Source organism: Anolis sagrei, chromosome 1 (genome assembly GCF_037176765.1).
Source record: "Anolis sagrei isolate rAnoSag1 chromosome 1, rAnoSag1.mat, whole genome shotgun sequence".
Taxonomy (NCBI): Eukaryota; Metazoa; Chordata; class Lepidosauria; order Squamata; family Dactyloidae; genus Anolis; species Anolis sagrei.
The window spans coordinates 84,886,180-84,900,635 of NC_090021.1; the positions used below are offsets into that span (position 1 = coordinate 84,886,180).

The window sequence follows — 14,456 nt, forward strand, 5'->3', positions numbered from 1 at the left end:
ACAAGTGACCGAACAAAGTAGTTTGTTTTCCCTATTTCTAGCCTGTTTGCTTTTTACCATTTTGTCCTATTTTTAGAATGGGCAATTGAAGAAACAAAGCAGGGACAGATATATGACACACTACATCATTGCTCTGATTCTATATAAATCAGAGTTTGCAAGCATCTTTAATTTGAACTGGCTAACATACCATGATTTCTTTCTAGGAAAAGGTTCCAACCTAACAACAAGCCAGAATCAACAAACTACAGTCTGACTTATGTGTCAAACCGGTTGTTGTCATCTGATCATTGTTATCCATGCACTAGAAACATTCATTTAAATGATGGTGGTAATGCAGTCTCAATTAATGTAACATATTACAGTTAGATTGGACCAGATTTCAGGCACATCTCATCACTTTTGAAGAACTGCATTAGTTACAGATTTGCCTTCAGTCTCCTTCTACAAATTCCAACTCTTGGTTTTGATATTTAAATCCCTATATAGTTTAAGACTAATATTCTCATATGAAGCTATAGGCAATGAGATTGTCTTCAGTGGCCCTTCTTTAAGTCCCTCAACACGCCAGGTTCCCAAACCATGGTTTGAGTATGGATTCAGAGCCATACTCAATTATAGTTCACTAAATCTAGCACTGAAAGCATCAAACCCTTCCTGTATATGAATGAAACAACACTGGGAGAGGGGAGATAAAAGCTCTAAGTTCAAGATTTAAAAAAAAGAAACACACTTTGCTCTTGTGTCTCAATCTCTGGTTCAAATTATATATATGTGAATGATATGATATGATACATAGCATAGTATTACAACCAAGGATTGTTTGGAATCATAGCACAGCAGTGAAGTGTGTGTGTTTAAATAAAGGCCTATTCTTGTCAGTAAATGCTTGTGTTACAGGACTATAAATCTCAAGCCTCCATCTTTGTCTATGGTGGCTAAGAATAATGAGCTTAACAAATAACTGGAGAGCCATATATTCCCACTACTGGTAGAGGGGTTGGAAAGAGAAAAGGATGGGAAGAAAATATTTACTTGTTTCAACTATACTTTTTAACTTATATATAACATATTTAAAAACAACAAGATATCAAATCAGTAGCTACAAAACAAAAGCAACCTAAAATAAAAACAGAGGAATGGAACATAAACATATTCAGAACAATAAGGAGAAATAGGGAAATGACATGAGAAAATGTCGTGTTATCTTTTCAACCTTCTTACAACATGATTACCAGCACAGAAATAATGTATGAGGCAAATAAATTAAATTCAAATAATTACTGTAACCCATGGAATCTGTGGCAAAGTCTAAAACAAGCCAAATCCTAATGCAGTTGACTGGAATTATTGCCAGGTGAGTTTCTAGCAGCAATCCTGCTGAACTCGAGAGAATTATATTCCTGAGTAAACAAGTACAGGGTTGTGCTCTGAATTAATTTTGGTAAATAACATTATTTTTTAAAGTAGATTATACATTTGAGTACCATCTTGTAATCATCAGCTGCCATCATTACAAACAAACAATACAGTAAGTTAATCTTAAAAGTTTTTTATATATATTAAATGTTGCAGTAAATCCCTTTTCAGTGGAAGCACTCCCCCTCCGTTAAGGAGCTAACAAACCTAGTTTGTATTTTTGTAGAAAATTTTATACAGTAGTATTTTTAAAAGTCTAGCAGATGTTCTTGACTCTCTTCAGCCTTTCTTTTGTACACTTCATACTCCTCAGTATTAGCTCTTTTCTCTGATCTTCTTCATTTATTCCTTCTCTGTATCTCCATCTCCAGCAGCCCAACCAACAGAGAAGCTTGTGCTTCTTTACTACTCTTTCAGCTACCCCAACCCTGGCTATGAATTACTCAGTGCTAGCCAGGTGATTAAGTCCTTAATGCTTGCTGCTGAATGGTCCTGATCCTTATAATTACTTATTGTCACTTTAGAAATGATAGAATGTTACAGAACTTGTGACCAAACATTCAGAGCACTCCATAACTGATGTATAACTCATAATATTCACGTACTGTATATAACCCAAGTAAATACAGTAAAGTTTAACTTTTGTGGAGAAGGACCAGTACACTTTTATCCGCTAAAATGGGAGAGATCCTACATAAGCATATTGCAAACAAGATATTCATTGGTCCTTGACCAATAAAAATAATTAAAAAGTTTAACAATATTTATTTCTTTCAATGATGTCAGCATTTTAAACAGAATGTAAAGATGGAAAAAAAATAAGCAAGTCCCTTAAAGTAAAACTGATATTCATGGAATAGCTACAATGATCGTCGAGAGAAGTTTGTTGTCATTTACTCTGGGAATTATTTCATCGATTCATCTGCTTGTACAAAATACCCATCATAATTGCTCTGGAAAACTTTAAAAAATAACTTGATTGTTAACCGGGCATTGTTGGTTTGCATAGGAATGCCAAGCCCCCCATGAATACAGGGGGCAATTCTACTTCATTTCCCCTGTTCCATACTTTGCTGGCTGCTCACGAGCAGAGGATGACCACATAGCATCATTTTATAGGGATGTGGTCAGAGTTGTTTCTTTATTGTTCCACTGGCTGTGGCCTGGTTGTCCAAGCCTTTGGGCTTATAAGTAAACTCTCAAAGTCCGGATCTAAAAAGGAGTTTTAAAAGGCATTTGTGGTAAGGCCTGAGGTTCTGTTGTCCAAAGCTGGCAAAGAAAGAATGCCAGAAATTCCATGAGGCTGTTATGAAGAGCCGGGGGAGACTTCAAATACAGTTGGTCTTCTATATCCATGAACTGAACCATTCACAGCATGTATCCCGCCCCCCCCCCAAAAAAAATCCAAAAAAGCAAATCTTGATTTTGCCATTGTATATAAGGGCCACCATTTTACTACACCATTGAACACAATGGAACTTAGACATCCATGGAATTTGGTATCCATGGAGGAGGTCCTGGAGCCAGACCTGGGCAGATACCAAGAGCACCCTGTAAATAAATAAAATGAGACAAGAGAAGCTTCCCCATCATTTCATCATCAGACTCACTTCTTGGACCATGCTCATTCTCTCTAAATCCAGCATGGGCAAACTTCGGCCTTCCACGTATTTTGGACTTCAACTCCCACATTTCCTAACAGTCTGTTACGAATTATGGGAGTTGACATCCAAAACACCTAGAAGGCTGAAGTTTGCCCATGTCTGCTCTAAATAGTCTCCTCCATCATTCCCCATTTCTGGCTTGAAGTGAGGAGTATGAAAAACACTACAGCCCCTTGCACCCACACTGTAGAATTAATGCAGTTTGGCAACACTTTAACCGCCATGGCCCAATGCTGTGGAATCCTGGGAGTTGTTTTTTTCATGTCAGGAGTGACTTGAGAAACTGCAAGTTGCTTCTGGTGTGAGAGAATTGGCCATTTGCAAGGATGTTGCCCAGGGGATGCCCAGATATTTTGATGTTTTATCATCCTTGTGGGAGGCTTCTCTTATGTCCCCGCAATGAGGAGCTGGAGCTGATAGAGGGAGCTTATCTGCGCTCTCCCTGGATTCGAACCTGTGACCTATCGGCCTTCAGTCCTGCCAATGCAAGGGTTTAACCCATTGTGCCTCCTGGGAGGTGTAGTTTTGCAAAGTCTTTATTTAGCCTTCTCTGCCAAAGAGTGGGGGTGCCTCGCTGAACCTAATATTCCATAGCACTGAGCCATGGCTGTTAAACTGCATTGTCTACAGTGTAGAAGAATCCTCAATTTTAGTCCTGTCTGTTTAAAGGAAACACATGAAAAGTGAATTAAACGAAAATCTTCTCTTATGATTGATATGTGCTGCAACTGATTAGTTTAATTACACTATGTAACAAAATCTGAAAAATAAATCTGTTCCTAGTTTGAAAGTGTTATTTCCTGTTTAATTGTGTAGTACTTGCTTTGAAAGTATTGTTATACTCCAGAAACTTCATTTTTGTGGCTGCCACAAACTATGTTGAATGGGTTGAGACTTGATGAGATATTCACAGAAAAACTATAGCAAGATGTGCTACAGGATGTCCCACAAAAACAAAGTTTTACAGTTTAATAAATTTCTTCCATGTTTTTATAACAGAATGAATTCAGAAATGACATTTATAATCCAAGAACAAATATTGTGTTACATAGTGCTATGACTCAAGAAGGCTTCAGAATTAAAAAAAAATCCACTAACAAACAGGAGAAAGACACAAGGCTTGATGGCATCCCTGGGGTTTTTGGTTTTTTTAAAAGCTGGCACCACTTCTTGTTAGATGCATAAAGTATGCAGATGTGACTATCGCTTTCTAGTCACCTTTGAAAATTGCTCTCTTTGATTATTTATCTCCCCTCTGACCTAAAGTCATAGAAAAAGGCCCTTTGAAGTAGATCTTTTGCTTGAGAACAATAAGAAGCCATTATCTCCTGCTCTTAAGTTATTCTCTGATCCTGTTATAACAGTGTTTCTCAACTTGGGGGTCATGAGGAGGTGTCAGAGGGATCACCAAAGACCATCAGAAAACACAGTATTTTCTGTTGATCATGGGGGTTCTGTGTGGGAAGTTCAGCCAAATTCTATTCTTGGTGTGAACTATAAATCTCAGAAACTACAACTCCCAAATGCCAAGGTCTATTTCCCCCCAACTCTACCAGTGTTCACCTTTGGGCATATTGAGTATTAGTGCCAAGTTTGGTCCAGATCCATCATTGTTTGAGTCCACAGCGCTCTCTGGACGTAGGTGAACTACAGCTCCCAAACTCAAGGTCAATGCCCATCAGACCCAGTCTTTTCTGTTGGTCATGGGAATTCTGTGTACCATGTTTGGCTCAATTCCATCATTGGTGGAGTTCAGAATTCTCTTTGATTTTAAGTGAACTATAAATCCCATTAACTATAACTCCCACATGACAAAATCTACCCCCCCCCCCAAAAAAAGCCCCACCAGTATTCAAATCTGGAAATATTGAGTATTTGTGCCAAATTCGGACCAGTGAATGAATTGTAGTAAGGGGTTGCAGCATTAGGAAAGTTAAGAAATACTGTGTTATAGTTATTTGATCCCCACACCTTATCCTCCTTTCTCTTTGCTGTCTCAAAGTACAAGTTTAGGGACCCAGAAGGTTGCCTTTGAAGTCTAACATTGCTGGTAAGAAGAGAGGAGAAGTGGGGCGCCTTGGGGAGTGCTGCAACCTCCTCCTTGGCCTTGGGGCAAATAGATATCAGGCAACAAGCTTTCGGCACCTGCAAAAGAGGAAGGGACGTGCGCTTGCGGCAGGAACCACGAGGGGGCGCTCCACCCACAATTTTAGAACTAAGTTGCCAGGCAAGAAACTGGTAAGGCGATTCCGAGCATCATAGGACTCAGGAGGAAGCCAGCTCACCTTGAAACTGAGCAAAAGAACATCCTTTTGGACAAAAGAAAGCCATCGAGAAATCCATAGGGGAGACAGGCTTCTATATTTATAGAACTGGAACCCTAGCAGAGTAAAGATGCGCACCAGGTACTTCTCAACAGCCAGAGTAGGAGTGACGCAGTCTAAACACTAGGCATGGCTCATTGCTATGAAATCATGGGAGTCGTTGTTTGATTGACACCAGGCATAGTCATACTATGAAATCACGGGAGTTGTAGTTTGATTGACACCAGGAATAGTCATACTATGAAATCACCGGAGTCATAGTTTGAGAAGGTCTTCAGACTTCTCTGCCAACGAGTGCAGGTGCTAGACCAGACACATGGGCAAATTTGGGCCCTCCAGGTGTTTTGGACTTCAACTCCCACCATTCCTAAGAACCTCAGACTTCTTCTTTTTTCCCCTTAGCTGCTTATGTGGCTGAGGGGGAAAAGGAAAGGGCCTGAGGCTGTTAGGAATGGTGGGAGTTGAAGTCCAAACACCTGGAGGGCCCAAATTTGCCCATGTGCCTGGTCTAAGTGCAGGTCTTGTGTGAGGAGGATGCAATCCCATTTCAAGGGCAGCGAATCTTTTAGGATTTAAGAAAAGTTTTGGAGAAAAGTACAATATGATGGTTGAATGCATGTTGACAAATCCTGCCTTGGAGAACAGATGCCAGGGCTGCCTTCAAGGCTGGATTTCCTGAAACTCATCCAGACATGTGTGCGGTTCATCATCACCCCATTAATTAAGCAATCCTTGTGTGGAAGAGCCAGGTTCCCTCCCCACATGTCATGCCAGAAAGCAAAAGCAAAGGGGAAAGGCGCAGAAACCCACTCCAAACAAGAACCCAAGGAGGCTGCTTAGGCTCCCATCGCAACATTCTAGGGATGCTAGGAATAATAATAATAATAATAATAATAATAATAATAATAATAGAAAAGTTGATGACAGATTCCAAATGTAGACTCTGCAAGGAAGCAGATGAAACAATTGATCACATTTTCAGCTGCCGCAAAAAGATTGCGCAGACACACTACAAGCAGAGGCATAACACCATTGCTCAAATGATTCATTGGAACCTATGCCACAAATACCACCTGCCTGCAACAAAGGATTGGTGGGATCACAAGCTTGAAAAAGTTACAGAAAATGAACACGTCAAACTACTCTGGGACTTCTGAATTCAGACAGACAGAGTTTGGGAGCACAATACTCCTGACCTCACGATCATGTTAAAAAACAAAGTATTGATTGTTGATGTTGAAATCCCAGGTGACAGCAGGATTGAAGAGAAACAAGTGGAAAAGCTGGCACGATATGAGGATTCAAAGATCAAAGTGCAAAGACTCTGGCACAAGACAGTAAAGGTGGTCCCAGTGGTGATCAGCACACTGGGTGCAGTGCCTAAAGAACTTGGTCTGCACTTAAATACAATGACAAAATTACCAACTGCCAGCTGCAGAAGGCCACCTTACTGGGATCTGCACGCATCATTCGCTGATACATCACAGAGTCCTAGACACTTGTGATCCAATTCAACAGCTAGCAGAGTGTCTGCTGTGGACTAATCTTGTTGTCTTTCAAATAATAACAAATTTATTTTTATACCCCCGCGTCCATCTCTCTGAAGGGAGTCGGGGCAGCTTACAAAGGGACAAGCCCAAAGAGCACAGAGTTAAAATGTAATGCAATCAAATAAAAACAAAACACAACCAAATAGAAACATATCACACCACAACATCATGAGAACAGTACCATGGGAGCAACAAAAGTGCTGAGTTCAGAGGGCTCTGAGTTTGTGCAAAATTCCTAGGTAGACCTAAGGGAAAGTGCAAAATTCAGTGGCAGGGATGGGACAGTAAAGTCCTTGGGCTTCATAATACCAGGATTGTAGAGTGGAGGGCCATGCTAAAGTGCCAGAACTTGGGTATTAAAGGGCCAATTCTTTGGAATTGCCTAATCAAAGGCACATTGGAACATCTGTGTTTTTAGGTTCTTGCAGAAAGAGGACAAGGTAGGTGCCAGTTTGATCTCGCTAGGAAGAGATTTCCAGAGCCAGGGGGCCACCACCAAGAAGGCCTTCTCCTTAGTCCTCACCAACTGCACCAGAGACGGAGGCAGAAGCAGGACCTCACCAATCTCCTACTCCCAGCATCATCATTTCACTATGCGATGCAGCCAAAGCAAAAGAGGATCACAGCGATACAATTGTAGGGCGTGAAAACTAAGGCGTTCAGGCTGAGACTATTCCAAGGCCAAGGGAAAGACTGTGGAGAACCTGGGTTGCTGTGAGTTTTCCGGCCTGTATGGCCATGTGCTTGAAGCATTCTCTCCTGACATTTTGCCCACATCTATGGCAGGCATCCTCAGAGGTTATGAGGTCTGTTAGAAACTAGGCAAGTGGGGTTTATACATCTGTGGAATGTCCAGGATGGAGAAAGACCTCTTGTCTGCTTGAGGCAAGTGTGAATGTTGCAATTGACCACCTTGATTAGCATTGGATGGCCTATGAAGAAGGGAAGGACCTCTTGCATTCTTTACACTAGAGAAAAAAATCCACTTAAAATCCGGTTTCTGCCTCCTTCAGAATTCTGGGGTTTGCTGTTTAGTGAAGCTGTTAAAGGCTCCTCCCTAAACTACAAACCCCAGAATTCTGCAGGAGACAGAAACCGGATTTAAAGTGAAGTTTTTCCCTAGTGTGATGAGGTCCTTGGTGACTGTACTGAATCAGATTCTTCTTTGCCTCTGAGGTTGCAGAACTGACACCACTTGAACTGCAGTGGGTCAATGTTAGGGAATCCGAGGGGTTTTACAAGGTCTTTTGCCCAAAAAGTGCTGGTGCCTCACTAAACTGCAACCTCCAGGATTCCAGAGTATTGAGCCAGCCACACTGCATGCATTCGGCAGTGAAGAGGGACCCTGAGGGAGAGGCGGAGGCGGCGGGGGAATAGAAGAGAGGCCGGTGGAGAAGATTTCCCCCTCCCAGGGATCCCTCAGCGACCCAAAAGTCTGAGAAACCAAAGCCAGGCTGCCTCTAGAAGTCCCTGCTTCCCAGACTCAAAGGACTGAGGGAGCTTTCGAGAAGGAATCAGCCCTACATCGCCGGCTTGTCCCTCGGATCATGAGCCTCCCCTGTCACAGGCAGAGCGGGGAGGGAGGGGGGCATTTGTCCGGGGATCCCTTGCGGAATAGAAACACAGCGGAGACTCATCAGGCGGACCTTAAAACTCCCCCCCCCTTTTTTTTCGTGTCAGGAGCGACTTGAGAAACTGCAAGTCGCTTCTGGTGTGTGAGAATTGGCGGTCCGCAAGGACGTTACCCAAGGGACTCCCGGATGTTTGATGCTTTACCATCCTTATGGGAGGTTTCTCTCATGCCCCCTCCCTACGAGGAGATGGAGCTGACGAAGGGAGCTCAACCCGCTCTCCCGAATTCGAACCGCTGACCTTTCAATCAGCAGTCCTGCCGGCACAAGGGTTTAGCCCATTGCGCCACCGGGGCTCCTGAAAACTCCCCTGATGTCATAGTCTGGAGCCACGGCAGTTAAGAAGCGGTGTCATTCTATAGTGTAGAGACGCACCCCCAATTCGCGGCAGTTTCAGAGGGAAAAGGAGGAGACGAAATTGTGGGGGAAGGTAGCTTTCCCCATTATGAAGATGGAAAAAGGAGGGGATGGAGTGGGGAAGACCTCTACTAGTGATCAGCTCTTCCTCTCTCGCTCTCCTTCTCTCCACTTTACAAGGAGACCCAAGTTGCCACAGGTTTCCCCACCAGTAACCTTGACTCTGGTCTCGGTCAACTCTAAACCCCCGGTGGCCCAGTGGGTTAAACCCTTGAGCCGGACAGGTCAGCGGTTCGAATCCCCAAGAGCGGGTTGAGCTCCAGCTCCCCATGCAGGGACACGACAGAAGTCTCCTACAAGGATGGTGAAACATCAAACATCCCGGCGTCCCCTGGGCAACGTCCTTGCAGACGGCCAATTCTCTCACACCAAAAGCGACTTGCAGTTCCTCAAGTCGCTCCTGGCACGAAAAAAGAGTCAACTCTGTCAACTCTTTCGATTCTTGTTCCCAGCCATATCCGCCCATCCGTTTCTCTAGCCTTGCTTCTAAAATCCCAGTTCCCTATATCCCGATTAGGTTTTGACGGTGCTGGAGAAGAGGAGTCTCTCCCACCCCCCTCCGTTTTGCATATCAGACCCCACAGAGCCCCGAAAGTCTCCGAGGATGAGCAGGAACTCTCTCTCAGGAAACTAGAGAGGCGTGAAATCTCCTAGGCTTCAAGGAAAGGCAAGGAAAGCCTCCTACTACAACCAAGGGGAGATACACTGAAGTTCTCCAGCCACTAGTCTCTTCAGAAGTGAGGAGGTTCTACGCCTTTCCACCTAATTTTGGAAGCTAAGCAAGAGGTGACCGCCAGGTGCTGCAAGATGGATTTCCGAGGGAGAAACTGGCAAAGCCACCTCCTTGGCTTTAAGAAACCGCGCTGGAAATAACGGGGCTGCCACAAGTCAGGGAAGACTGGAAGGCACAGATAGTACACACACACACTCGGACGGGGGTGGAGGAGATGGGCACCTTGCCCTCCTTTGCCTTGCCCCTCTCCTTTCCTAAGCGGATGGAGGAATCACAGACTCACAGAGTTGGAAGAGACCTTATGAGCCATCCAGTCCAACCCCCTGCCAAGAAGCAGGAAAAGCGCATTCAAAGCACCCCCAACAGATGGCCATCCAGCCTCTGTGTAAAAGCCTCCAAAGAAGGAGCCTCCGCCACACTCCGGGGCAGAGAGTTCCACTGTTGAACAGCTCTCACAGTCAGGAACTTCATCATGTTCAGGTGGAATCTCCTTTCCTATATAGTTTGAAGCCATTGATCCTAAAGTGTCCTTCATCACATTGGAGAATGAATCCACTTTAAATCCGGTTTCCGCCTCCTGCAGAATTCTGGGCTTTGTAGTTTAGTGAGCCTGTTAAAGGCTCCTCTCTAAACTACAAGCCCCAGAATTCTGCAGGAGGCAGCAACCGGATTTAAAGCGGATTCATTCTCTAGTGTGGTGAGGCCGCTATTAGTCTCCAGGGCAGCCGAAATCTGGGGGAGTCTCTCCTCTCTTCGGCTTGTAAGGGTCCGTCAGTAATGCCCATGTTTCCCTCTTCTAAATGTGTTTCTCTTCTGGATGTTTCGCATCCTTACTTCCCCACTAAGTTGGAGGGAATGGTGGGATCCTTTCCCCCGCCCAAGATCCCTTTGCTCATCCCAAGACACCCCGGGAACCAAAGCGAGATCTTCCTTGTGCTTGTCCCAAGCAGGAAAAGTCAAGGGGACGCGAGGCTTCTCAGATCCTCGATCCAGAATGACAATGACTCGCTTGTTGTAGGTTTGTCGAGCTATATGGCTATGTTCTAGAAACATTCTCTCCTGACGTTTCGCCTGCATCTATGACAGGCATCCTCAGACCTCACAAGCTCCGAGGATGCCTGCCATAGATGCAGGCGGAACGTCAGGAGAGAATGCTTCTGGAACATGGCCATATAGCCCGAAAAACCTACAACAACCCAGTGGCTCCGGCCATGGAAGCCTTCGACAAGACAATGAGGTAGTCCCTTGGCCCAATTGGCTCGGACTCTTTGAGGATACATTTCAAGGGCATCTAAGGAAGGAGATACCGGCAAAAGCTCTCACCGCGACCCTTCTCTGAGGCTTTTTGAAACACTTTCCCTTCGGGAGCCTGTCTCGTTGAGCAAGTCTAGGAGATACTTTAGAAGTGGGACACACCTGCTGCGAGGCGAAATGCTTAGGACTGTGCTGCATTTCAGCCGATGCCAGGTGACAAGAAGGTCTGAATAGTATAGGATCTAATGCTCAACAGCACCCAAGGGTCACTACCTTTCCTATGTCACACACGGACAGAAAGAGAGAGGGGGGGAGGGAGGGAGAGAGTGAGTATCTATACCAGGCATGGACAAACTTGGGTCCTCCTCCTGGTGTTTTGGACTTGAACCTTCCTCACACAAGGGCTGCACCGAGTTCAGGCCTATGGGCAAATTTGGGCCTTCCTCCAGGTGTTTTGGACTTCAACTCCCACCATTCCTAACAGCCTCAGGCTTCTTCTGCTTAAGCGCCTGAGAGGGGAAAGGAAAGAGCCCGAGGCTGTTAGGAATGGTGGGAGTTGAAATCCAAAACACCTGGCGGGAGGGCCCAAGTTTGCCCAGGCCTGATCTACACTGGGGAATGAATGCAGTTGGATACCAATGCTACGGAATCCTGCGATAGTTTGAGAAGGCACCCGCCCCCTTTGTCAAACTACAACTCCCCTGATCCCATAGCACTGAGGCATGGCTCAAACTGCACCCATTGGAAGGGTAGATCAAGCATCCTCAAACTGCGGCCCTCCAGCTGTTTTGGCCTTCAAATCCCAGAATTCCTGACAACGGAACAACCTCATTAGGGCTCCTGGGGGCTGGAAGCCCAAGCAGCTGGAGGGCCGCAGTTGGAGGGTGCCTGGTGTAGCTGCCCCCAGAGCAAGGGATGCAATCCCGGCGGGATCCCCAAGGGAGGGAGGGAGGGAGGCGGCGCCCACTTACTTCTTCCTTGCCGCCGGACTCTGGACGGGGTTTGCCGGCTGCCGACGGATTCCATCAGGTTCCACGCGATAAAGACCCAAGACACCAGTCGCAATTGCATAGTAACCCTGTGAAAAGTTCACCTCCCGCGGGGTCCTTTTTGGGGGGAAGAGGAAGGAGGAGAGAGAAGAGGAGGAGGAGGAGAAGCCTGTCCGAGGAAGGGGAGAAAGGCGCCCTCCTCTTTCTCCCAAGCGAAGTCCCTCAGCGCCGACGCGGGTCCTTCTTCGCCTTCGCCTTCGCCTTCGTCTTCTTCTTATTGCCCTGTCAACCCGTCCCAGGGACGTCCTCCTGGCAGGAGCAGCGGGAGCCTCTGGGGCCGAGGGGCGGCGGGGAAGGGGCGCAGGCGGCGGCCTGGAGCCAGGAAGGGCCCGGCGCGCGGGCGCATGGTGCGCGAGGGAGGAGGGCCGCACGCGCCGCTCCCGGGGAAGGCTGCCGTCCTCGCCCCCTTTCCCCTTTCCCCGTCCTCCTCCGCCTCTTCCTCAAGCTCCCAGAGAAGCCCATGGGGCCGCGGGAAGCGCTGGGGGTGGAGGCGGCAGCATCTCTGGAGGGCAAGGGCACTCAGCGCAGGAGCTTCATCCCACTAGGCGCCAAAGAGGAAAAACACCCCGACCGGCTCAAGGTGTGAAGGAAAGCGGAGGCGCCTCTCTCCCTCTTTCTCTCTCTCTCTGCCTCTCCCTCGGCCCTTCTGCCCCGGCCAGGCTGAGCCGGCCAGCGCGTGAGCCTCTTTTTCTCCTCCCAGAGGGAGTTTTTTGGAAAGGGAAAAGCGACTCGCCAATGGGATACGCGCGCGCGGCTTCCAATCGCCGGCTGGAGCGCGCGAGGAAGGAGGGAGGGAGGGAGGGCAGCCCCGCCCGGAGGGAAAAAGGGAGGGGGGAAGAGGAGGAGGGGGAGGAGGGAGCGCCCACCTATCCACTCACTGGGCCGCCCAGCCTGAGTTGGGTCACCCACCACCGGGTGAGAAGTCGCCTTCGTTTCCAAAGCAAGGGAAAGCGAGACTGCGCCTTACACTCCGACATAACTTATCATCATGAAGATGTTAGGGTATTTTCACTCTTTCTAATTGACTTGCTCACAGGCAGTTCCCAAGTTGCTAACAAGATTAGCAACTGGGTTGCTGCTGTGAGTTTTCCGGGCTGTATGGTCATGTTCCAGAAGCATTCTCTCACAACATTTCACCCACATCTGTAGCAGGCATTCCCCGAGGTTGTGAGGTCTGTTGGAAACTAGGCAAGTGAGGTTTATATATCTCTGGAACGTTCATACCTCTCAACAAAGGATTCCCCCAGGCAGGAAGCAGCCAGGCTTTGAAGCTGCAAGGCTATTTAATGCTAATCAAGCTGGCCAATTGCAGCATTCACACTTGCCTCAGGCAGACAAGAGTTCTTTCTCCCACCCTGAACGTTATTCCACAGATATATGTGGCATTGAATCCTTGCTGTCAACCAGTCTGAGTCCCTCCATGGAGGTTGAGAAGATCAGGATATAAAAGTTTAAATAAATAAACAAATATGAACCCCACTTGCCTAGTTTCCAACAGACCCCTCAACCTCTGAGGATGCCTGCCATAGATGTGGGCGAAACTTCAGGAGAGAATGCTTCTGGAACATGGCCATATAGCCTGGAAAACTCACAGCAATCCATGTTCTCCACAGCCTTTCCCTTGGCCTCTAGGGAATAGTCTTAGCCAGGTGCCTTAGTTTTCACACAATACAGTTGTAACATTACCATGCCCCTTTGCTTTGGCTGCATCCTATAGTGAAATGACGATGCTGGGATTTGGAGTTTGGTGAGGATGCCTGAGGATGCCTGTCATAGTGCGAGTGAAATGTCAGGAGAGAATGCTTCTAGAACATAGCCATACAGCCCAGAAAACTCACAGCAGCCCAATTATTCCCACCAAAAAAGCCATTGACAAAACAAGATAGGTTCTGTAGGTTTGTTCTTAAGTTGAATTTGTATGTAAATCGGAACAGGTATATTGTTGAAGTGTAACTCCTTTAAAGTTTTGGAGAGCATAGGTAAGGATTAACACTTCTGTGGTGTTTGTTTTGCTGTCTGTGCCCCTGTTCAGAAGATCTCACCTCACTTTCTGTCCCTGTGAAAATTGGATTTTGGAAAATGTGGTTTGCTGTGGAAACAAGGAATGCTGAGAAAGCTTCAGTGGAGGCACCTTCTCCTCATGATAAATCTTTCAGGAGTAAATTCCCTTCCAAGGGGTAGCTTTCTCTCACTTGCTGTTGTCTCCCGCCCCCCTCCCCCATATTCTTAACTAGGAACCATTTGTAAGTCAGATGTTTGTAACTCAGGGACTGCTTGTATGTTTAATTCTATTTTAAGGTTTGTCTTGTGTGGGTTTTCAATTGTTATCTGTTAATGCCCAAAGCCACTTTGTGTGTCAAGCTAAAGGCAGGATTATTAATAGTAACAATAATAAAATAGCCTAACCAAAAATAA

At 46.2% G+C, this 14,456-nt stretch overlaps 1 protein-coding gene across 1 annotated transcript in view; it reads right to left on the bottom strand.

Annotated features, from left to right (window-relative positions):
* Window positions 1-12,759, bottom strand: part of RSPO3 (R-spondin 3) — a 73,915-nt gene extending 61,156 nt beyond the window's left edge. The window contains exon 1 of the mRNA XM_060753305.2: window positions 11,964-12,759. Within this exon, the coding sequence (XP_060609288.1) occupies window positions 11,964-12,063 (100 nt within the window). The 5' untranslated portion in view covers window positions 12,064-12,759. The remainder of the gene's footprint in view (window positions 1-11,963) is intronic.
* Window positions 12,760-14,456: the final 1,697 nt, after the last annotated feature.